At 37.5% G+C, this 26,297-nt stretch overlaps 1 protein-coding gene across 1 annotated transcript in view; it reads right to left on the reverse strand.

Annotated features, from left to right (window-relative positions):
- MOV10L1 (Mov10 like RNA helicase 1) overlaps positions 1 to 26,297 on the reverse strand; it is a 51,866-nt gene that overhangs the window by 6,417 nt on the left and 19,152 nt on the right. Inside the window, exons 7-22 of the mRNA XM_087935509.1 lie at positions 25,442 to 25,593; positions 25,185 to 25,350; positions 19,987 to 20,181; positions 19,084 to 19,198; positions 14,469 to 14,646; positions 14,060 to 14,130; positions 13,592 to 13,683; positions 11,034 to 11,092; positions 10,722 to 10,831; positions 8,893 to 8,906; positions 8,208 to 8,287; positions 7,233 to 7,411; positions 6,538 to 6,684; positions 5,220 to 5,341; positions 4,445 to 4,544; positions 1,062 to 1,226 (exon numbers count right to left, since the gene is read on the reverse strand). Coding sequence (XP_087791635.1) covers positions 1,062 to 1,226; positions 4,445 to 4,544; positions 5,220 to 5,341; positions 6,538 to 6,684; positions 7,233 to 7,411; positions 8,208 to 8,287; positions 8,893 to 8,906; positions 10,722 to 10,831; positions 11,034 to 11,092; positions 13,592 to 13,683; positions 14,060 to 14,130; positions 14,469 to 14,646; positions 19,084 to 19,198; positions 19,987 to 20,181; positions 25,185 to 25,350; positions 25,442 to 25,593 — 1,945 coding nt within the window. The remainder of the gene's footprint in view (positions 1 to 1,061; positions 1,227 to 4,444; positions 4,545 to 5,219; positions 5,342 to 6,537; positions 6,685 to 7,232; positions 7,412 to 8,207; positions 8,288 to 8,892; positions 8,907 to 10,721; positions 10,832 to 11,033; positions 11,093 to 13,591; positions 13,684 to 14,059; positions 14,131 to 14,468; positions 14,647 to 19,083; positions 19,199 to 19,986; positions 20,182 to 25,184; positions 25,351 to 25,441; positions 25,594 to 26,297) is intronic.

Consider the following 26,297-nt stretch of genomic DNA (forward strand, 5'->3'; position numbering starts at 1 on the left):
CTTTCCTACACTAACATAAAGAAGTCTTTCCAATTGTGAACTCAACCTCCATGGAGGAATTAAGCTTGAAGAAACAGTTTTATTTTTATTTTTCACATTTCTGAACCACCCATCTCTCTGAGAGAGAGAGAGAGAGTCTGGGCAGTTTATGCACTATAGAAAAGTTAAACATTTAAAAGGAAGCAAGGGTGATTAAACACTCTTAAAATCGGTTAAAAGGTGAAGGGGCGGGGGGTAGAGTGCATGGCACCAGCAAGACCCACCGCTGTGGATTCTTCTTGGCTTCAGCAATATTAATCTTTGAAAGTATAATAGTACATGAGGGGGGAGCAAAGGGATGATAGATCCAACTACTGAAAATTTTGTTGGCTATATTTTCTTCTCTATTTCCAATTAGGAGTCCCTGTGATTCAGCTGCATAACATGTTTTATATGATACTAATTTTTGCTAACTTGTGTACATATGAGACTGGATTGCAAGTTGTTCAAGATCTGAGGAATAGAAACATTGCTCCCCAAAAGTGTTTAGTCAATGTCTCCCATTACATGATTTAGTGATTTAAAGTTATAATGGTAAACAGCCTGAAAACTGATCCAAAAATAAACATATCTTAAATATATATTTAAACTAGTCAATTACAGCTGAAGAATAGCAACAGCATTTAGGCTTATAGACTGCCCCATAGTACTTTACAGCACTCTCTCGGCGGCTTACAATGTAGAATCCTTATTTACATATTACCTCCAACAATCTGGGTCCTCATTTTACCGACCTCAGAAGGATGGCACCCTGAGCCAGCCCCGTCATATGATCAAACTCCAGGCTGTGGGCTGACTTTGCCTGCAATACTGCACTTTAACCACTGTGCCACTAGAGCTCCTTCCTATGGAAGTCCATATACTGCAGCTCTACATTTAATCAAAATCCATAAGAATATAACACAAATTTGCTATATTAGCAGCAATTTGACACAAATGTCTTAGATTCAGGAAACTTCCACACAAAGAATCTGTCAGTTGGAAAACAGTTCCTGATCACTGTATTTCCCAGTTTCACTTACCAACAGAGGATTGTATGATCCAGAGGGACCAAAAGTATCATCATCTCGCAGGTACAAAGGGCGATGCATCAGCCTCTCCAACAAAGAGATGTTTAATCCATAAAGCATTGCAATCTTAGATTTTATTACTGGACCTAGTTGCATGGGATCCCCTGAAAGTATGATCTTCAGATACAGAACATTTTTTTAAAAAAATGAGAAATTGCATTTCATATAATGCTCTTCATGAATTACATAACAAAAACTTGGAGGTAGATGCCATCAATGCAGAAGTAATACCTATTTCTATTTTTTAAAAAATCAAAAATAATTATTGATATCCAAAGTAGAACACTGTATTTGAGTTACTATTGCATTTGCATAAAAAGAAGCATAATCTCCCCAAGGCAGCATTTCCAGGTTTTTCACTTATATAAGATTGAACTAGCAGACAGACTGCTCTTGACCAAGAGATTACCCTGATGCAAGTTTTAAATTTTATCTTTTGTATTACTACAGAACATAGAAAGGAGAGGAATAATCTGGTTAGTCTATAGTAGTAACATCTAGAAACTCATTCTCCAGGGACCTCATCCGGCCCAGAAGCACTCCATACAAAAGACAAACACTCTCAACAGAAATTCTCTCATCTGAGGCAAACGGAGGTCAGATGAAGGTATTTGGTGTCTTCATTGGAAAAACAGAAAAAAATAAATAAAATCTCCCGTGTAATTGTGCTACCAGAAAAGGAGGCTGGTAACCTTGTCAATAGAGCTGTTGCAGGACCACTGTTTCCTATCCTGCTGAAAGGCTCTGTACCTCTTAGCTATGTCAGCTTTGATTGCCAGAGACCAGAATCTCATCACCAGCCAGTACTGGCATTTGCTTTGGGGTAGAGCAGGGGTGCGACCACGCTGCTCCCCCCCCCCCACGAGGTCAAACACGACCCTGATGCGGCCCTCAATGAAATCGAGTTTGACACGCCTAGTGTAGAGGAAGCCTAACCTTCCCACTTTGCTGATCTTCTTGCCTGTAGTTTCCCTTACTTTTCCCCAATCCCTTCTTCGCTTGTTTCTCTCTCCCTCTATAGTCAGTTGCAGATCCTTCCTTCTCCCAGATCCTCTCCGGGCGTTACAACTTCCTTTACATCCAGGCCTCCCTCAACAACAGCAGCCAGTTAAGCCCTCCCCTGGGTTAGGCAGTGACCTGCTACTGTTGTTGGTATTAGCAGGGATGCTCTTACACAAGAGTGGTGGAGCAGGGAAGAGAGAAGAGGAAGGAAATCCATACTTGGCCTGGTAGGGAGATAGGCAGTCAACAGGGAAGGAAAATTCCTTTCATCTTCTCTTGCTCTTTTGATAGCAAGAGAAGGAGACAACTGGCCAAATCCTGAAGTATGGGAAAAGGAATACTGTGGGATGATCAGCAGTTTTAAAAACAGCTTGCTCTTATTTCCAGAATGGAAGGAAATAACATTCTTAGGGATGTGGGATCAAGTCCACGATTAGTCCTGCAATGGGCAATACAGGTAGTCTTCGATTCACAATCATTCGTTTAATAACTGTTTGAAGTTAGAACAGCATTGAAAAAAGTGATTTATGACACAAATGACCATTGTAACATTCCCATGGTCATGTGATCAAAATTCCGATGCTTAGCAACTGGCATGCATTTATGACGGTTGCAGTATCTCAGGGCCACGTGATCACCTTTTGCAACCTTCTGACATGACAAGCAGAAAGCCAGATGCACTTACCAACCGTGTTACTAATTTAACAACTACAGTGATTCATTTGACAACTGTCGCAAGAAAGGCTTTAAAATAGGGCAAAACTTAACCATTTTACTTACAACGCAAATCTTCGGATCAATTGTGGTTGCATTTCTCTGCATCATTAGAAGTTGAGATGATTAAAAGATTTACTGAGGATTCAGTAGCATGAGCACCTCATGGTGATTATGAAGGAGTTTTAATTAAATAAACTTTAAGCTTTAAATGGCCCCTATTTTGGTATAAGCTAAATCCTTTCCCCCCACGAGTGAATTTTCCCAGCAATTAAGATTATCCAAGGCCCTTGTCCCTCAGTTAACTGAATAACTACTAGACAAATACTCATTTTACTAATGTCCCACAAATTATGATAGCCCACCATTGATATGACCATTTCATTCAACCATTTATAATTATTTTGATATTAACCAGCCTTGGGATTTTAAAGAAACGAGATGATATGCTCCTGTCTAATTTGAATTGGTACAGATTTGTTATTTCTTTTGCTGAGGTGCTTCTTGCTCTGTTTTAATAGCCATCTTTAAAACAAATGAAGAATGTAGACAGTGATAAACTGTTATGGTGCATTAAAATCCTGCAAGAGGCTGGAATGACAATATATTAGATTAATGCATTTATTGGTTATTGATTTTGCAATATGGAGCCACATTTGAAGATTACCCAGAAACTCAAAAGTAATGCAAAATGCCACTTTGGTCATAGTGCACGTAGATTGTAGGTACTGTTCTGGTCACCAAGTGGTTCTGAGTGCAAATTTGAATTTTAGTTTTGAACTTTAATGCTCTGCATGGTTCGGGTCCCAGGTCCTGCAGCATAGCCTTCTTCAGTTAACACCATCCTACATGGTGAGCTAAACTGGTGGCAGAAGCTACCTATTCTTGGTGTGTAAAAGGTTAGTTTGGTGGAAACCTGTTGCGTGTCTGTTACAGAAACAGACATTTCCTTATGAAACGGTTCTTTCTGAAGTCAAGTCTTCTCTAGGCTTTGAATTTCTGTGCAGCAGTGAAAATGGAGGCTATTTTGAAAGGGTTTTCAGAGCCATGCCAGCTACACTGGTGAGTGCCGATGACTAATGTGTCTGGATAAGGATTACTGCTTTTATTTTACTACTCCTGTTTGATAGACCGCTGCATAGTTTTTCTTGTGTACTGATTGCATTTATTGTTGTAAACTGGCGTGAGATATAAGACTGGATTGCATATAGATAAAAATGATAAAAATATAATGAAGGGCAACTTGGATGGAAGGGATTGTAGAGAGAAGAAGCAGATATGAAAGATAAAACTATCCCACCTGAACCAAATAAATGTTATGGCCATGGGCAAGACCTTTACTATGAAAAACCACTGGCATTCATATTCAATTAAGAGTTTCCCCTCTTCCTTTTTAAACAAAACTTAAAAGAGATATGGAAACTGAACTTGTGACAGTGCAGTCCATTACCAAGATATGGAAGAATAACGTTTGAAACAGGTATGGCTGTTTTTCTAGTAATAGATACATTAGATCAACAGCATGCAAGCAGTATCTACAAAGAGAATTTTTTTCCTCCACACAACAGACATAAACTCAGTTAGATACAATCAATTAGATATAATGAAAACTTACATACTTGCCCAGTGACTTCTGAAATCAATCCCAGAGGGATCAGGCTTTCTGGTTCACTTGCCTGCCCTGCTTCATCCACAAACACATGTGTGAAATGTCCACACCTAATATTGTGGAATAAAAATTGGAACTACTTGTTGCATGCTCTGCATTCTCAGACATCACTTCAAAAATAATGAAGATGGTATCAAAGTAACATTGGTAAAACGAAAGTATTTACCTTCAGTTAAGCCCATTATAGATTTTTACAAGTTTTTAATGTTTCCAAGAACACTGAAGTTCATAGCAGTATTTTCAGTTGCCATATACCAGTGCGCAACCTCAATGTAAAATAACAAGGGATGGGTAATTATCCAATTTTGATTGTGGGATTCTGAGAATGTCTTTGTATATCCAGATTCAGATGTATTGTGGTCTAATATAAATGTATGACTGAGCTACAGTATGAATGGATAAACCTCTACATTTTATCTCACAGCGGCAATTATAGATTCTACTTGGAGGTTAATTGTGAACTTTTACTTGCAATATACGCCTATTACATATTTTTAATGACAACATGAATCTTGAAACAAACTCCTCTTCTTCATTTACCTGGATCTTTTCCCACTTGGAGTTACCCCAAATATTTATCAGCTATTGCTGAGGCAGTTTACTGCCCATTTACCTAGTTCATTTACCTAGTTACCTAGTTGCTTTCCATTTCCTTCTCTATAGGAAATAGCTAATATTTTTATATCCTACGTTTCCTGGAATAGTCAGAAAAGCTTACACGGTACCTTATTCCTATCTGATAGAACATTCCTGCACTGCTGCAGGTCACAATAATTATTCGAAACTGAGATGCTTCGTGAATATCTTCTCCAGCTTTGCAGTAACACTTTATTACCTCATTAAGACTCTGCAATACAAAGAAGCATGTGTTATTAATATGTCTTCCATCAGTTACACATTTTCAACTGCAGACACGAGTCATTATTTTTCAATGTATATTTATATTATACTCTGAAAGGAAGGCAATGCCTCTCATACCAATGAAGCATCCCTAATTCAATTTGTACCCATCTATCAATTTAATTTTGAAAACAGTGAATGAGATCCTCCTCTCAAATATTTTTGCTCTGAAGCACTATGTCCCTTCTTGATAATCTGGGTTCTTAATACATTTTTTGTCCATATTCTCTATTAATTTTGACCCCTTTGCATTCCATTAGATACTTGTTTTTCTACTGTTCTCTTTTTACCTTTCAGGGTTGAAATGCTTAGAGGAAGTTTCAGCATCTGCCCTCTGGAATAGTATTGTACTTACACACTCTCACGTACACGTAGACATGTGCATACACAGAGCCACAAGGAGTTCAAATAGGTGTAACCCTGCTATGTTTTAAAATGGCCTTGAAGGAGAGGGGAATAGGTGCCATCAGTTTGCTTCCCTATTTTCATCATCTTTTATTTGTTCCAGGTTTTGTACAAAATTGATTTATACATCAAGAAGTTACAATATTTCTCAGTACAAAATGACATAAGGAATCATTGTGTAAAATTGTACCTTTACACAGTGAATCCTTATGTTATTAAGTTGTACCTGCTGTTTTTAAAACTGTACAATATATTCATATCACTCTTACTTTCATTCTTTGTAAGTAGATTCTACAACAAAATTGTATAGGTGTAATGCAATTATGAACTAGTTTCTGTACAGGGTTTCTTTCATCTGGAAGTTCTATTGTTCTGAAAATATCCAAGCCAAATAAAAATACATATTTCTTCTACTAAACATTTAAACCTGAAACATTTTCTGTTCTGATGGAAACCTATTCGCTCAACCCTTTCTATATTATGACTCCCACGTCTTATGCAGAAACTGACATATTGAACCTAGGATTTAAGATCCAATCTTTCAGAAGGTATTATATTCAACAATTCAGGAGGGAGACATTCAGCAAGTAACATTTTCAGATGGTTACAGAGTAACTTGGAAAACTAAGCACTATTCAGTTAAATCAAGTATAATTCTGAGCTTCAAATGAACAATTTATGTAATGATGACACAGAACGACTCAAAAGAGCAAGAAAGTCTTTTAGAAACATTTTTACCTCTTCATTTCTGTAGACTGCATTAACTCTGACCATAACTCCTGGTCTTAACATCTTGCTGTCATGAAGTCGTAAACAAATAAGATCTGTAGCGCTGTTTGATGGTGCACAAACTAGTATTCGGCTGCTTGGTAAATTATAATATATCTATTTATACAAAAACAAGCATTCGTATATTGTACTGTTAACTGATGCTCTTTTATCAGTGAATAGTTTTTAAGAATTATATTAAACCAATTAAATTTCAACATTATTTTATTTCCATGCTAGTGCATATATTTACTAGCAGTATTGAAGACTGAAAACACATTCACAATATTGAGAATATTTCAGTAAGCTACAATTATTCACTGATGCGTTGTATCTCCATATTGATCCACCATCAAAAGTTACAATTTCCTGTAGCATCCTTTTTCAAGCATATACCAAAGTAGCATTCAAATCCACATTAATTATTCTCATGTTATTTTAATGTAGACAGAAAGGGTCTTGTTATTTTCAAAGCATTCTCATGCATATTAAAACCCTGTTATCTGCAGAGGAGAAAAATCCATCGGCAATTCCTATCTTCCACAGCAACAAGTAATTCATTCACTAAATGTATTCCCAAACAACACAGGGAAGTAATGTTTTAACAAAGAGTTAACATTAATTAAAAATAGCAGAGACAAGAACCAGTTACAATTCACTGTTACCTGCAAAATTGCTTCAATAATTGTGACAGTTTTGCCAGTTCCTGGTGGCCCAAATAGGATATAAGGAGTGGGACGACATTCACCACTAAGAATCCTTTTAACTGCAAGTTTCTGATGCTCATTCAGCAGAGGATTGAAAAAGTCACAGTGTTGTGTATTCCAAGTTGGAATTCTATTAACTATATCCAAAAGTATAAACATCTTATTATGGTGCACAGAATTAAAAAAAAAAAAAACTAGTATGTGGAAATGCCTCCCAAATTATAATAACCTTCAAAATACTGTATTTTTCAGAGTATAAGACGCTCCGCTCTTTTGGGGAGGGAAAAAAAATTCTGCCTCTGCCTCCCCTCAATTTGCCTCCTTGTAGCAAACAGCAAACAGCTTGGTCAGCTTCAGCACAGCCTAAATAGCACAAGCAGCTAACTGTCGGATGGATCAGCTTCCTGACGATCAGCAGGGATTGCCATCTGCACCCCATTTTTGGCCTCTGCGTGCCGTTTTCGGCTTCCATGCGCCCCATTTTCTGATCCCTGCTGCCCGGAATGTTCTGAAAATGGGATGTGCGGAGGTTCTGATCCCCGCTGCCCGGAACGCGCAGAGGCCAAAAATGGGATATGGAGCCCAATCCAAACAACAATCAGCTGTTTGCTAGCAGCACAGTGCTAATCAGGATGTGCTGAAGCTGACCAGGCAGCTTGCTGTTTGCTGCAAGGAGGCAAATGGCTGGGAGGCCAGCAGGTGGGCAGTGCTTCAGCAACGTTCCTGTATAAGATGCACAGACATTTCTATCCACTTTTTTTTTTTTGGGGGGGGGGTGCATCTTATACACCGAAAAATATGGTATATAGCCATTTAAATAAGTAACAATCAAGCATACATCATTTGCCCTTTGATACAGCAAAAATCAGCAAGGCATTTAAAATGCACCTTCCTCTAAACCACTTTATATTATCCCAACAAAATGATACCAACTTCTTTGTGTGGCAGTAGTATCAGTATCAGAAACAACAACTGCTGTTTCATTTTTCGGCATTCCTTTTTCCATTTTTATCCTTTCTTCCTGAAAGCAGCAAAACACGAAAATCAACAATTGTAACGTTTCATTCAATCCACTTTAATAAAGTGACAATTTTAGTGTGATTTAAAATATTCACAAGCAGATTCTAAAAAAGTTACTAAAAAACTTATCACTAGTGACATTGTTAATGTACATAAATACAGCGTTCATATGAAGATGCTGTAGGCCACATGTAATCATTCTGACATCACTGTGGTTTGTTTATTGATGCCACTGCTTCCAAGCCCAGAGAAACTAAATCAGATGCTATTGCTTGTCAAGACATATGCGCTCCTAAGGTTTTATTTAGGAATTATTAAGTATTCAAGATTCTACTCTTCAAAAAAGGTCCTAACTTTTCTGCTACTGCTAAATACCGATTACCAGCAGATTGCAAGGTACAATTCAAAAGCTGGCCACCACCTTTAAAACTTCAGGTTGTGTGCCGATTACAGCTTCTCCCTAATCATCTCACAGTTGGACTGTTGCAATGAGCTCTACCAGGGGCTACCCTTGAAGAGCATTTGGAAGCTACAGCTGCTGCAGAGTGCAGAGAAGCGAGCAGTTCTTTGGACCCCAATGATGGCCCAGGAGCTGCACTGGATGCCTATTTGCTTCTGGGTGCAATTCAAAGTGTTGATAATCACTTTTAAAGCCCAACATGGCATAGGTCCAAGCTACTTAAGGCAGGGCGCCCCAACTCCCAGCTGGACTATGCATGCACGTGCCCGCCAGCCTGCCACTTGCATCAGTTAAGCTGCATGCATGCGCAGTGGCCTGTTGCTTGGGTGGCCTGGTTCCCCTCTCCCCCAGAACTGGGCCACCAAGCCACAAAGATTGGGGACTGCTAACTTAAGGAACTGTTTCATCCCGCTGAGATTGGCTTGCCCCACCCCTGCTGGCAGAGGAGGCATGCTGCAGACCCCATCAGACAGGGTATTCTGGCTGGCAGGGTCTAGAACAGCCTTCTCTACCTTTGCACTTGGCCTTTGGAACATCCCCATCCCCCCGCCCCAAGCCCAATTCTGACCCAGGCTTAGCAGAACCAAGAAACAGACTCTCCTTGCCCCGAAAATCTTCTCTTTATTTAGTTACTGTGAATTCACGGCATTCACACACAGAAAAGTCCTGGCAATAATCGTCCCCAGGGTTAATTGCAAGAACAGATCTTATCAGTTCTTGGATAGTTGCCAGGCTGAGACCTTGCAGTCGCAAAGCTGTAAATTAAATACCAGGCAAGGAGTCTCTGTGAGGCATGAACTCTGATAAGCAAATCTTCCAAAAGAAATAGGAACTAAGTGTCTCCTGCAACCACCACACCTCTTTTGCTTCTATTTATTCCCCAGGAAGGGGCCGTTCAGCATCCATGTGTGCCTTTCCTTCCGAGTTGGCTGTTCTTGTTCCTGTTCCTTAATTGTTACCCCTCTCCTGACAGTTCTGTGCATACACACATCTGGAACAGGCTCCAGCTATTCTTCTCCACTTATCTCCGACTCCATAGGCAGCTGGGAAATGTTGGACGGCCCTTGCCCTATCTCTGCCTCCGACGCAGAGCACCCATCAGAGCCTTCCCCAGACTCCAGGACTGATCCAAGTTCCTCCCCATCCTCCTCACTGTCTGAGTCTGCTGCCAGGAAGGCCACAACACCACCACCCCCCCGCCCCGACTGAAGTCCACTCCAAACCTCCTGACCTTCTGCAAGAGCCTAAAGATCTGAGTCTACTGGCTGGTTTGGGGATCCAAAGGAAGGGTTTCATGTTGAGTGTGGTTAATAGATTAATATCAGATCCCATTCCATTTACCCTACTCCCTCTCTTTCCATCTTTTAGCTATTCTATCCTGTATTTTTATAATTTTGTAATATTTTATTTATATAATTTTATTTTTTAATATTGTAAGCCTACCAGAGTTAAGACAGGGGGCAAATAAATTGGATAAATATATAAATTAACCTCAATATGTGGATATCTTCAGTACTCCCTTATCTTAGGGACATGCTGTCCACCCATTAAATCTAGAACAGAGAAATTTCTTTGTCCCTGGCAAATGTCATCTTCGAGGTCAATCTTTTCTGCTACTGCCCTTTTCTCTGGAATAGCATTCCTCCAGAGATCAGACTGTCTTCCAGATAAAGATACTGATCTATCTTATCTTGGAAGGGAGTGTGTTACCTGGTGCTCAGTTTATTGATGTTGTTGTTAATATTATTATTATATATTGTGCATGGTTAATTTTATTACAAGATAAGGTAAATCTGTTCTGAGTAATTAGGATTGAAGCAACATGTAAGACTAATAAAATATAGTTAAATAACATGTTAGCTACAATAGCAAATGAACACAGTCCACATTTTTTTTACAAGCAAGCTGGTTAAACACCACAGCAATAAATAAATTAATGGAGAGGTAGATTAGGGGTAGGAGCTTACTTTAGATTCTTGCATAACACTTTGTTTTGGAATGCTGTAAGAATATTCTGACTCATGCTGCTGCTTAATGATTTGTGGTGATTGCACAGTAAGAACATCAGGAAACAAAACTTTGAAATAAAGAACAAAAAAGAAGGAAAAATAAGAAGTTAATAGAAGCTATAATTTTAGAAGATGCTAAAATGTTTATTTGTAAGGTGCAACAATAACACACTACCTCAATGTACCATGTCTACTGAAATAGTCACAATGAAAAAAAAATCTAGATTATTAAAGTTTTGGTAAAAATAAACAAGTAGGTAAGACATATACCATTTGCTCCTAAATGGATGGCTTGTTCTAATGCATGATGGCATCTCCTGGTTGTTATCCTGTGAAAAGTTCAGAAAAAAGGCTAAAACATTATTTCAAGAGATTAAAACAGTAAACCTGACCAATATATTATGCTTATGACTGCTCTTATGTATGTTAGTAGGAAAACATGCCTAAATCTATTAAGCATTTGCTTGTATTTCTTGGCTTAGCAGTTGCAAAATATATCACCTATCCAAAACACCATTATTCATCATTTCCACAAATTTGGGTGGATGGAGGAATGTGTTATCTTAAAAAATGCCTGCAAATGGCTCATTATTAGAATTGGTACCAAAAGATCCATATTAGTACTCAAAAGCTTATATGAAGTATTTGGAATCTTATATTAAAAATAAATTAACAAAACAGTTGTAATTAAGGAAGAAAAGCTGTGAAATGGCAACAAAGACTCTGATTGTTACAATATTGCATCTGTTTGATGTAAAGGTGTCTAAAAGACAGCACTTCTTCAACTTTGCTGCAAATACAATACTCTTGTGACATTACTGAAAGTGTTCCAAATTCACATGCTTTGAGTACCAATGTAAAAAAGCTATGGATATTTAAGCAGTTTGTGTTTCTCGATTCTGCATATTAATAAAAACATCTGGCAATCATTGTTACTATTACAAACAGAAGACCTAGAATCAGGATCTGTCATCATAATGCCTAAGTGGACTTGTCCTTTTGCTCCTATGGAATTATAAAGACTTATCTTAAACAAAAGCTGGAAACTCACCAAATGCCACATTTAATTACTATCGGAGGCGGAAACATTCTGTGTCTGTGTTTTTAGAGTTATGACTGTAACCTGAGCAGGAATCAGTGTTTGTAAAAACACTGATTTATAATAGAAAAAAAGAGTTATTTAAAAACTAGCTCTATACCTGTGCTTCACTACGAAACTATGTGATTGGGCTTAGTTTTTGGGGAGGAAAATAAGGGGAAAAAAATGTGCCTTTGCCTACCAGTATCCATCAGTATTCATCTGGCTAATGTCCTGTCAGTGTGTCAGAGAGTTATGGGCTGTTTGGAAACTGAAACAGTATTTGCTGTGTGAGCAAGGAGACAGCAAGGAGCCTGGGCATGCCTTAGCTCAACTGTTCTGTACTAAAACTGCTTGGTGTTGTGAAACTGAAACTCCTCCCCTCTGCTTGTGTTTTGCATTTGGAAGATATTTCTTTTCAGGTGGGGAGGAGTAGAACTCCTTAGCATCAGAGCGTGTTAATAACAATATACAAAATACTAATGCTCTGATGGTCAGTTTGAAAAACCCTTTGTTAGTGAACACCTAGAAGAACATATGTGCCAAATTTTAACTTTGTGGGCTTTACAGTTCTGGAGATTTTGTAATGATGCATAAGTGGTATTTTGCTTTTATATCTATATGTATGTATGTATGTGTATATATATATATGTATATGTATATGTATATGTATGTATGTGTGTGTGTGTATATATATGTGTGTATACACACACACACACACACACATATAGTATTGAGCTTTGTTTGGGTATTTTCCCACGTCATTATAGTTGTGCTTTTAAAGTTGTAGTGACGTTTCGGCAGAATCTCATCTGCCACCATCAGGCTTCTGATGATGCAGATGAGATTCTGCCGAAACATTGCTACAACTTTAAAAGCACAACTATAATGATGTCGGAAAATACCCAAACAAAGCTGAATACCATACATGTAAGTACCCGCGAAAACTTAACATATATGTGTGTGTGTGTTTGTGTGTATGTATATGTATACACATATATATGTATATATGTTATTCAGCTTTGTTCGGGTATTTTCCCACATCATTGTAGTTGTGCTTTTAAAGTTGTAGCAACGTTTCAGCAGAATCTCAATTGCCATCATCAGGCTTCTGTATTGTGTTCATTGTCTATATGTGTGTGTGTACACACACACACACACACAGATATATATCTATATGTATACATGTATGTATGTATATCAGGAGGAAAATAACATGTGCTCCATATGTGCGCCTGGGAACAAGAACGACTGGAATTAGTAATCTCATGAAGAACAGAAAGAGTGATAGAGAAAGAGGCACTGGGCTGAACTAGTGTGACTGGCCCCAGCTGGCTTTGTGCCTAAGATGGGACTAGAATTAACAGGCTTCTGGTTTCTAGTTTGGTGCCTTAATCACTAACCAAACTGGCTCTAATCTTTTATGCATTTGTTAATTATTTATTATCAAATTTATTCTTATGAATATTAGCAAACACCCAGAGAAGTCTCTCTGACCATTCTCAAAATGTTTTTTAATGTTTTTTTAAAAAATGCTGTCAGGGTTAATGATAATTAAGAGCAACCTTCAAACAAAAGCCATTGTGGTCTTCTGTCATGGGCTGCAAAGTAATCTTTAAGACTAAGTGAACATTATTATTTTTTATCCATTTTGAGTGCTTGAGTGAACCAGGATGCAGTTTCTTGAACTGGCAAGAACATACACAGCATGCTTCACAATGAAATGAGATGCAAATATTCAAAATAGTACCTGCTATGAATAAATTCCACATTCATAGGTTCAAAATTATATGCTTGCTCAAATTCTGAGTTGACTTTCAGGGTAACATCTTCATCATGAATCTATATAAACAGAAGAAGCTAATTATTTCACTGTATACCGTACTTAAAAACTCTTAAGAAAACATCAAGAATTAAATTTTATGTCCCTACACAAACTACTTGATGTATTGTTTTATTTTACTAACTGAAGTTTCCAAAATTGCAGGAACTGAACATATGTAGGAATCTGGTATGAGGCCATATAAATTAAATTAAAGTTTAAATGTAGTAAATTTGGAGTTTAAACCCTCCCCCGAATTGCAGGATACAATTATATATCACTAACGTGGAACTACTTCTTAATAATACAAGAATTACTCTTAAATAAATATGGCTTAGTTACATTATTAAGATATAAATGTACAGAAAATAAGCCAAAAAGAACTAATTAACTTACCTCAACAATATATGCAGCAAAGTGGATTGCCTCCTCTGAATAGTCTTGAGTCTTCAGTATCACTTTGTCACCTAATTTAAAGTTATATGTCAAATTATTTCTCTTCGTACCAAATGTAATAATGTAATTGCACAGGGAACAGAATTAGAAAATCCAACCATATCACTATATAAAAGCAAAAAAATTATTAAGCTTCTTTCTCAGTATTTTCCTGAAGGCCCCAAAAGGGCAATAGTTGACATTATAAATTAAATTCTTTAAAAAGCAAGTATAATACTCCTGGGGAAAAAGCTAAATATACTTTTTATATGATCCAAGTCATAGACTTCTAGCTATGCTTCAGAGAGGCAGAAAAGAGGTTTGAGGACTGCAGTTTATTGTTTTATATAAAATTATAGAAAGAACCTACCAAGGAATAATGAAGGGCGGCCCTCTATGATCCCTGGCACTTCAAGTACTAGGAAATTTCCATTTTTTTTCAAAGTGACCCCACACATGGCAAACTCCTTCAGTTCTGCCTCTGAATTCATTTCTTCAAGCCACAAAAGAGTAGAAAAATTTGTCTTATAATTAAGAAAATTTAAACCCTGAAACACAAAAAGAGTTGAGAACATTTAAATTACAGGAGCTGTAAATCATGAGGAACAACCTGTGGCCTATCAGATCTGCACTCCTCAGAATTTGTGAAGCTGCTTTGGGCTCTGGGGAAGGGCATCTCAGAAACATTTGGACAGTAGAGATTCCACATGCCTACTCTAGATCCTATAAATGAATGAAAAACATGGAAATGTAAATTCAGTGAAGTAAAATCCTACTTTTAAGAAAGGCACCATGTATTTTGCATCTGCAAATTGTGTAAACATCTTTCAGTTTTAAGTTTTTACAAGCCAAGGAAAAGAAAATAATCAATAAGAGGAGAAATGAATAAATATTCCAAATTGTTTTTTATGGTCTCTCTTTAAAACCAATGAATGCCAAGGCAGTTAAGTCTCTTCTATTAATTTCTCTAAGGGAAGGTAGAAACAATATTAAAATCATTTCTCTACTTCCATAGTAATCGTGCAATCATTTCTAGAAGTTTTTTTTTAAAAAAGTTGTCTCCCTCTAGAGTTCTGGTTTACATGATCCACCATCTTTGACTAGGGGTGGGATTCTACCGGTTCAGACTGGTTCTATAGAGCTGGTTGTTATGATTATGCGCAGTTTGGAGAACTGGCAAATCATGTCCCTGGCTGGCCCCTCCCATCTCCACCCACCCCTTCTCTCCCCGTCCAGTCAATCCTTATAGCGTATGGGCAACATTGCGCGGATGCCCCATACTGCTGACTGCGTTCTTCCCCGACCAGTCACTCCTTAAGGTATTTTCCTCCTCCCGACAATGAGCTGTTCCTATGATCAGCTGTTCCGGGATTCCCCTCTCTTACTTACTGCTTCGCCCAGGAGGCTTCCCTGAAGCCCAGAAGGCCCGGGCTGCAAAACGGAGCACAGGGGGGTGCTGCGCGCCCCCCATGCTCTGTTTTTTTTCCTTCCTGAACCCCAGGGAAGCCTTTTGGGAGCAAACCTCCCCACCAGAGGCTCCCCTGAGGACCAGAAGGCCCCAAAATGGAGTGTAGGGGGGGTGCTCCTGCCCCCACATGCTCCATTTTTTGCCCCCCCAGAGGCTCCCCTGAGGCCCCACAAATGGGGGGGGATGCTGCAAAATAAGCCACACCTACCCAGTCATATGGCCATGCCCACAGAACCGGTTGTTACAAAATTTGAATCCAACCCGTTTTTGACCAGCAGTTTTACTAAGAAGGGATATTGGGAGTTGTATCCCAAAATTTCTAATAGCACCCGGGAACAGTGTTTATGATGTTATTGCTACCTTTTAATTATACAATTGATGTTTTAACTTTTATTACATTATATAAGATGCTGAGTGTGATTAAATAGGGTCAGAATGTTAGTAAAAAATAAGTAAGCCCACATAAAGACAGATGCATATTATTTCCTAATTAACAATGTTTTTGTTTAAATCAAGCAGGACTATCTATTTTTTTTTTTTTTTGTAAATTTTATTTGAGTTTTCACAAAGAGAAAAACAATACAAATAAAACATCTCTTTCAAAAGCAGCATAATCCCGGGTTACATTTCTTCGTACAGACACAAATTCAGGTTCATGCTCATTTTTATATTCTATTCCATATCTTATTACTATTTTACATTTTCTGCATAGCTTCTCCCCTCTTTTAATTTTCTCAATTTTATTTTAATTATCTCATCTCAATTCAAATCATTGTATTTCTATTTTTTGTCTGTCCTGTTTCAATTATCTATTATCTTTTCTCATTAAACAAAATTTCTCTTGTAGTTACTGATTGGAGTATGACGCCTTTATATCTTTTCCCTAAAGTTGTAACATTCAATATAATACATAACTTCCATTTGGATTCTACTTGGTACATTCTTAAAATACACAGTGCATTCTTAAAAAAAGAAAAAAATATAAATGTACGTAATTAAAACAACATTCCATTCCAAGTCAATTCTATCATTAATATTAATATTTATACTTTTCAATTAAATATCATACTTCAATGGGAACAATTATAAGCATTCCATAGTTAATTCCCTCCCTTCACTTATATTTTATAAAACATTAACTAATTAAAATGTTCCCATTCCTTCCTAATTCAATTTTCTCATTTATTTTATTTCACTTATTTTATTCACAAACATTTCACTAAATTACACTATTTTGTCCCTCATTTTAATCATACATTGTTTCCAATTTTCTAAAGTTATTTCTATTACTAATATAACAATACAATCTTAGGTATCTTTACAGAATCCCTTTTCAGGTAGATTTTCACCCATTATCTCTAAATAGGTCCTGTTTCTCTATACCTTGCTCCGGTCCTTTGTAACTTCTTTTCCTTTCCTTCTTCCCTCTCCCCCTTTTTCCCCCTTGTCTCTCTACCTCTATTTCTCTCTTCTGTATTCCCCTTTTCTGTTGCTTTCCAGTATTATACTTGTTTTTTGAATTATTTTTCTTTTCTTTGGTTGTTTTTTTAAGTCTTAAATTCTCCATTCTCTTTCCCCCCTTTCTTTTTTCTTCCCCACATAAAATTACTTGTTCATTAAAGATGGCTTCTTCTTTGTGCCAGTCTTCTTGTTTTGCTGTCTTTTCTTGTTGTTTCTCATAGTTCCAAATCTCCATTTCTAAGAATTGAAAAACGAAGCCAAAAGGACCCTTCCCTTCTTGTGCATCTTCTTTGTACTTTTTAACTTCCATTTTCAATTCATCCAGAAGTGGTGCCATTTTATAAATTTTTAAACAACCACTCGATTGATTTTAGTCATTCAAATATAATAACCAAAAATCCAAAGATCACCAAATAATTTAAATACACGCAAGCTGTTTTGTTTTTGCTTTTTTTTTTCACTTTCTCTTCCTGGGGTTACTATTTAGTTGCAAAGTTTCAGTTAAAATGTATCTTTTAGAAGTCTTGTTGAAGTTTTACTGTAGATTCTTTTTAATTCCAGGCAGTCTCCTCCCTCTTCCAGATCCTGCCTATTCTTTTTCTCTCTCTTCCTGCTTATGAAAAAAAAAGTTTTTAATATCCAGAAATCTTTATTATCCCTTTGGCATTTTGTTTTATTTTCAGCTTAATTGCCTGTTGATGTCAAAGCGGATTTTTCCGATTTCTTATTTAAGTCTCTTAGTTGTCAGTATAGGGAAGGAGAGAGAAGAAAAAAAAAGCCAAACCTTTCCCTTTTCACTTTCCTTCGCTGCTTCCGGCTCTTCTTTGGGAGCGATGTTATTTTTTGTATGTTTAAATTCCAGGGTACCTTAGTTGTTGCTTTTACAATTTAACCCAGTCAGCCAAAACTTTCACTTCTTATCTTCCTCCTGCACATTCTTTTCCGGTCGAGTTCTTCTTTTGTGGTGGCCATTTCTGACCACCTCTGCAACCGCCTTCGGGAAAGGGAGTAATGGCCAGCTGGGGAGGAGAGATACGGCTCTCCTCAACCCTGCAGGTAGTCTCCCCCCTCTTCACCACCTCTATGGGGTGGCTTAGCCCCGAAACCAGCTGGCTCAGGGCGCTCCAGCAGCGAGCCCAGACAGAAACTGCGCATGATCGCGGATTTCTGTCTGTCACCGAAGCCCTTCAAACCAGAAGAAGAGGGACTATCCTTTGTGCCTTTAAGGCAGCTTTGATTCCTGGTGACTGCCTGACAAATCCCAGCCATTTTCTTCACAAGATTTCGTAAGTGGTTTGCCATTACTTCCTTCCTAAGATCACCCAATTGGCTTTGGGCCTAAAATGGGACAATAACTCATAGCCTCCCAGTTTCTAGTCTGGTGCCTTAATCACTAGATCAAACTGGCTCTCTTATAAGAGTCCATTCTAAACCACTGTTCTCATAAGCTAACACTTTGCCACAAATTCCTCCCCCCCGCCACCTCACTGTAGCCCAGAAAAGGCTGCATTTTAGCGATTCCAACATTTTGCCTAACTCCTTTGCTAGACTGAACAAAGACTTATCTACCCTGCCATTCTTCAATGGGATCATCTTGAAGCTTTTAAGAAAGCAAAGGCATGCTGACATCCTTTCAGAGCAAGTTTCAAGGTTTTACTTGCTATAATTAATAAAAGCTAAGATATGCTATAGTGCAGTCTCTCACAGGCTTTTTGCCCTTAAGAAGCCCTTGAAATAATGTTCAGGTCTCAGAAAACCCTGACATAAAAATTGCAAAAAAAATAGTATAATTCATTCCTATCCTACATAACATTCATTTTACAATATTTGCAATAACAACAAAACAGCAGGCTGATAGCTAAGTCACTAGCACTGCATAGCACAAGAACAAGTCTAGTTAAGGCTGGCATAGCATAATATACGTGCTGATCTTTAAAAAAAATACATTGATGTATAATATTCTACATTTAGTCAATCTTACGAGTAAGACATTTGATTACAGTTGTACGAGATTCATGCATCTGTATATTTAAATTGATAAGAGATCTTTACGTACCTCTCCAAGATCTGGATAAAAAATCAATATATCCGATTTCTTTTCCACACATTCTCTTATTTTGTCTGGAATATTGTACTGTGGAAGGAAGCTTGGCAGCTGTCTCCTTGACTTTCTAAGGTATTAGAAAATCGGAGTAGTAGTAGTACTCAAAATATACAAAGCAATCTTTGCAGTTAGTCAGCCAGTTAGATACTACCAGACTTTTTTTTGTCACCATAAGCTAACATATCTCTCCTTCTGCAACACCTTCCACAAATGCTTGGACTTTTTAGTCTTAGAAAGAAAAAGAGATTATAGCAACTTTGAAGTTAATTTCCCCAATAAGGAAACTTCACTGGCCACTAATCAGACATGACAAAAAAGTCACATATAAATTATGAGAACAGTACCATACAAACACATGGATACTGCTACTGGTTCAACACCATAGATGTTGGAATGATTTGTAAAACAATTATGAAGAAAGTTTCAATTAAACAGATGAAATGGACTTCCTAAGACTAAGTAGAATGCAATATATTTTAAATATTGAAAAGGTGCAGCTAAGTTTAAAACAGATATATCTCATGGTCCTCTTTAAAATTCAAATATTGGATATTGAAACAAGCCTTACTGAAAAACTTTTCATTGCTCACAATAAAAAAAAAGTTCATCAAAAGAATTCAAGTTTCCAAAATGCAGCCTGAAAATCCTGATTTCGTAAAATAGGTATTTGAAACAGACTTATTCCATTTCTTTGAAGTAACTCCTACCAGTTATATTTCTACTAATAAATCTCTGAAATGAAGATAATCCCTTAAAAACAAACAATTATATGACATTCATGCTAAAACCATTTTTACTCAAGAAAAGCAAACCATTTGTTTAAAGTGTATTTAATCTTACTTTAATCAGCAGTACCTTTTCAATTGTGGCAAAATCTCTGTTGCTTTTGCGATCTGGAATTCAGAACTGACTTTACATTGTCTCTGACAATACTTCTCAGTAGCTTCTATCAACAACTCTTCTTCCGTTATTATAGTTACTTCAAGGTACCGACCAATAATGCAGTCAGAAAAACACAGCAACAAAAGTTCTTTGCAGCGGCCAGGATTTCTTGAATAATGTAAGAATTCAGTTAAAGCCATAAAAAGGTAAGAGTCTATAATAAAGTTGGCTTTTATTCTAGAATATGCCTATAGCAGGACAATAAATATGAACAATATTTATTATTTTAAGATCATACTGGGTGGTTCAAGCACACCTGACTTCTTCAATCTACAGAAAACCAATTACTAACACCATTCCCTTTCTGTATATTTCTAGACTGATAGCAAGCACTGCCTGTTTTGCCTTTTCTGGGCCATGCTAGCTGGGAACTGTTAGATCAGGAAGGAATCACATTGGCAAAGGCTCTTGTTAATTAGAGGAAAGATGCCTAATATGCATTGAACAGTGTTTGTGAATGAAAGCTAAGGCAACAACTCCTTTGCCAAGTTTGTCAAGAGCCTTCTGTAACTTGAGCCTATCTTCTAAAGCGTTAGTTGCTCCCCAAGGCTGGATGTCATCTGCAGATTTGATGAGTTCCCCTTCTATTTTCTTGTCTAAATCATTTATGAAGATGTTAAAGAACACTGGGCCTAAGACAGAATGGACATTGTTTACCTGAACACCAGTTTTCCTTGTTAGGCAAGACAGGTCAGGATGGGTGTTACTCCTCTTCAGCTGCTAAGGACTGAGTCTGTGTAAAAGGCTTATTAGCCTAGTTCTGCCCACTCTGGGTTACGCCTCCCCAGTTCTGCGAAGACCATGTGACAGACTGAACTGCCTCTAAGCAAAGGGGAAAAAAAAGAACAAGAACATGGTTGGAACCCCCCTTCCCAAAGGTCATTTGGCCAGGGTGGGGCTGACCTGTCTTGATTAACAAGGAAAACTGGCGTTCAGGTAAACAACGCCCATTTTCCCTTGTAAGGCTGCGACAGGTCAGGATGGGACATACCAAAGCAAGGTTGTCCTCGGGAGGGTTAGGACTGGTCCTGGCCTCTGATGGTATTTTCTCATTTTTCCAGTTTTTGGCAAATACAATCCTAGCCGCTGTTAATACATTTACAATCAGATATTTCAATTCTTTACTATGTTTCAGGTAAAATACCCAATAAAAATATCTCTGGCTTCAAGTCTATATGCTTTTTTGTCATTTTTTCCAACCACGTGTGGATTTTAGTCCAATATTTTTTGGAATCCACACAAGTCCACCACATATGGTAATATGAGCCAGGTATCTGATGACATTTCCAACATTTTTCAGATTTGTTCTTGAACATTCTTGCTATTCTTGTCAGGGGAAAATGCCACCTGTAAAACATCTTATACAGATTTTCTTTATATGCTGTTGACATTGTCATTTTATAATTTTGAGACCACAATTTTTGCCATTTCTCTAGATCAATCCCATATCCAAAATTCTTCCCCCAAGCAATCAGTTTTTTTAATTTGTTCTTCTTCTAGTTTAATTTATAATAAATATCCATAGTTTTTTAATCACCTTTTCATCAGTACCTGTCAAAATCTTATCTAAATCAGTCAGTTTATCATAGAAACCTTCTGTTTTAGAATCTTTGTCATATCTTGAATGTATTTGCGCATATGAAAACCAATTCATCTTTATACCTTGTTCCTCTAATTTTTGCATAGATTTAAGTTCCTTTTCATTCAATATTTCACCATATTTAACTGTTTGTTCCTTTTTATATATTATAGGATAAGAAAACGCTTCAATAGTCGATAGCCAGACTGGAATTTTTAAATAACATTGCCTTTTAGTCTTCTCCCAGTTTAACCACAGACTCCTGTATATAATGTCTTCTAAGATACCTCTGTGTTTTAGTTCCTTTATACCATAAAAAAGCATGCCACCCCAACAATCATGTCTTTCTAATGTCAACAATCTAGCATTTCTTAATGTTATCCATTCCTTGACCCACATCAAATTTGTAGCTTGGTAATACAACTCCCAATTCGGCAAACCAAATCCTCCTCTTATTCTGGCATCTTGCAAAAGTTTTAACTTTATTCTCGCTTTCTTACCTTGCCATATATATTGCAACACAATTTTATTTAAATCTTCAAAATAATCTTTTCCAAGCCTAACTGGAATTGTTTGAAACAAATATAAAATTCTGGGTCATATATTCATCTTGATTGTTGATATTCTCCCTATAAATGACAGTTGTAAATTTTCCCATTTCGCCAAATCTACCGCTATCTGCTGCTTAAGTTTAATATGGTTATTCTCTTTTAGTGTACTACATCTTGCTGTCAAATGTATCCCTAAGTACTTGATCTTATTCACGACCTGGATTTTCAATACATCCGCCAGTTCTTCCTTTTGTCTTGATAGCATATTCTTTGTCAAAATCTTTGTTTTGTCTTTATTTATTTTCAAACCAGCCACCTTTTTATATACCTCTATCTTTTCTATCAATTTTGACGCTGTTTCTAGTGGGTCTTCTAAAATGAAAACGAGATCATCTGCGAATGCTTGCAACTTAAATTTTTCCTTTTTAATTTTCATCCCTTTTAAATCCTTTTCTTCTCTCATATTTCTGTTTAACACTTCCAAGGTTAACACGGACAACAAAGGTGATAGTGGGCACCCTTGTCTTGTTCCTTTTCTTATATCAATAAAGTCTGTCAGTTCTCCCTCTATCATTATCTTTGCCATTTGGTTATGATATATAGCTTCTATTGCTTAAATAAATTTTTTACCAAAGCCCATCTGTTCCAGCTGTAATAACATGAATCACCAATTCACATTATCAAATGCCTTCTGTGCATCTAAAAATATGAAAGCCATTTGTTTTTCAGGGCGTGCTTCGTAGTATTCGAAAGTGTCCAAAATTACTCTCATATTGTCTTTGTCTCTTTGGCAGAAATCCATTTTGATGAGGGTGGACAAAATTGTTTAGGTATTTTTTAAGTCTTTCTGCCAATATTGAAGCAAAAATTTTATAATCTGCATTTAATAAGGAAATAGGTCTACAGTTCTTGATTTGTAATGGATCGGCCTCCTCTTTTGGGACAAGTGTAATATAAGCTTCTTACCATGATTTGGGTATCTTCTTCTTTAACATAACTTCATTCATAACTTCTAGCAATGGAAGGTTCAACGATTCCTGTAGTGTTTTATAAAATTCTGCCGGAAGTCCATCTGGGCCTGGTGCTTTTCCATTGTTTTGCTTAAGTGCTTCAGTTAACTCCATCATCATTATATTGCTTTCTAACATTGTTTCAATCTCTTTAGGTATCTGGGGTAGATTAGCATTCTGTAAGTACTGTTTAACTCTATCCTTGTCAATATTCTCTTGTGTGTATAGTTTCCCGTAACAGTCTCGTATAATTTCCTTCTTCTCTTCTACCATCACAGGAGGAAATTATTAAGAAAATATTGGAATGTACTTTGAGGCTTGGCAGCTTTAAAAGCTCTGGTTTCCCTTGGGGCTTCAGCCGTCTTGGAACAGCCAGGCCTATTCTGGACTGAAAGTCCTGCGCAAGGAGGAGAGCACATGAAGGGATTTATAAAGGGACTTCAGGGGAAATCTTCTCCATCCCCACAACCACCACCACTCTCTTCTGCCCTACACAACTTCAGCAGGATGTTTTAACACATCCTCTTGGGACTCATACCCTCCTGGGCCTAATAGAACAATAACTATAGACCAGGCCCAGCTGGAAGCCCAAGGGCCCTGGTCTACCTCCGGATAGGGAAACCAATCCCACACCAGGAAAATTGAGCGCCTATTCTTCGATGTCTTCCTCAACAACAACCAAGACAAAGGCGCTGGGAGTGATGGGAAGAAGAAAGGCCTCTTCAAAATGGCCACCTGAGGTCTTCAAAATGGCCACCAGCCATGAGGTCTTCAACAAAATGGCCGCTTCTGGCCACAAGGCTTCTTCATCAGGGAGTTTTCTGTTAACTCCCTGGAGCTCTCTTGTTCTGCAGGAGGTAGAAGAGCTTGCAAAAGGCAGCTGCTCGATCATGCAGCTGCCTGCTTTGGGGGGAGGAGAAGGAGATCAGCCCTGAGGCTCTGTAACCAGCATGGCCACTGCCCAAGCACATCTGAATGGCTGAAAAGGGCCCCCAGGCTGCGTCTGATTTAAAGGGGAAGGCTTTTTTTTTTTTAGCCTTTTTTTTCTGTAGTGAGAATTTCCCTTGCAAAGCGTGCCTTTGGAAATAAAGTATGCAAAGGCAGGAGAGGCAATTGTTGTGTCCTCCTTCAGCCAAGGACTGAGTAGAACTGGGGAGGCATAACCCAGGGTGGGCGGAGCTAGGCTAATAAGCCTTTTACACAGACTCAGTCCTTAGCAGCTGAAGAGGAGTAACACCCATCCTGACCTGTCCCAGTCTTACAAGGGAAAACCTTGAGGTACCCCACTGTATGCTTCCCTCCATGTAGATGTCATTCAATTGAGGACCAAGGGCTGTTGGTTAGCAAAGTGCGGACACATCTAAATACTGGTGAACCTACATTTTTCTATCTTAGCAAGAAGTTGAAATATCAAGAAAATTGACATCTGCCCTAAGTTTCAGGATTTTGATCAACATAGCTGTCTAAAACAAGAAATTAAAAACTTCCATTGTAATTTTCTTTAATTTTACTCGTTTAAATTCACTAAAAGGAAATTTTGTTGTGAAAGAGTCTGCCTAAGCTCCAACATCTAGGATGAATTTAAAGACATTCAATATCACGGGGTTAATACTTAAACAACTTTAATAAATTCATTCCTGGATGCTTGCTAAGTCTCCACTGAGATCGATCATTACCTTAAACGATTCCATTCCAGCAATATGGACAATCAACATTCCTGAGCTCAGATTTTGGATGAACGGAATGTTAAACCATAAATTTTGCCCTTTTTTCATACTTTTTCATGAGGCCTTATCAAGTAAAACAACAACAACCCAGATATACAAACCCACAACAGAGGGATCAAGAATAGAATTAGTCTGATAACATTCCTTTTGGCTGTCAATTTGAATCCTGACTTCTAACAGAGAAAATCATATATTATTGTTTCACAAAATTGTACTGGGGGGGTGGGGGGGAAAGGAAACATACTTTGCAGTGCATACAACTGTTATAGAAGTCTTACTCCCAGAAGGCAGAGATATGCTTCTGTTATGTCTTCTGATTTCTTCTCCTTGTTTTTCACATGTTACACTTTCAGATTGTCCAACTGTAGAATTATTAGAATCTCCAATATTGCTTAGGCACGTAAATTTACCTTTTATAAAAACAAAACAAAACAAGTGTTCCAACTAGAGTAGAACTAACAAGCAGTGTAATCATTTTTAAATACCGGATGTATAATTTACCTGAAGTAGCAGCTCCATCAGGGACAGTCAATGCTGAAGCTGTTTTCCAGCACATCTGGTTCTTTTCTGACAACTGAAGACAGAACTGCTTCTCTTTATCCCAGCCACATAATTTGCAGCTAATTAAAGAATGCTCTGTTTCCCCTTTGTTCCTAAAATAATAGCACCACTTTCCATCTCAATATTTAAATATGTTATATATAAGAAATGATATCTGAAGTCATTTTATTTTTTTAAAATTTAGATAGTCCTTGACTTATGACCATCACTGGGGCCAGAAATCCAGTTTCAGTCATTACAGTCATAAGTCAAGAAACTGATGTGGCTGAAAGTTATTTCCTAGCCTTTTTTGCAGTGGTTATTAAGAGAACCAATTCATCTCAATGCACATTTTTTTTTGAAGGAAACCAGCAAAAAGCACCACAAATTGTGGTCACATGAACCAAGAACACTAGGACCGAGGCACTCACCCTACTCTGAGCAACCCAACATGAGATCATATAATTGCAGAGTAGGGTGGGTGGCACAACCATTTAGAACAACAAGAATGCTTTATGGCCCATAAAGCACCTGTTCCATGGCTATTATAAATTCGACTGATCAAAAGTCAAGCTTACTTGTACGTTTTTAATAGGACCATAAATACTTCTAGAGTGGTAAGAAAATTCACTGTAACTGTTTTATCCTTTATCCCAAATTATTAGCAATAAGAAAACAAGAAACTGTATCGCTGATGGCCAGAGACTATATCCAATGAAGTCTTTCCATTTTCAGGAATCTTCAGGCCTCTATTAATACTAATAAAGTTAGTACTAATACTAACTAATTTTACGTGCAGCTGTGCATTAAGTGAATT

The sequence above is a fragment of the Pseudonaja textilis genome, chromosome 5 (assembly GCF_049901715.1).
Source record: "Pseudonaja textilis isolate UNSWEBS1 chromosome 5, rPseTex1.2, whole genome shotgun sequence".
NCBI lineage: Eukaryota > Metazoa > Chordata > Lepidosauria > Squamata > Elapidae > Pseudonaja > Pseudonaja textilis.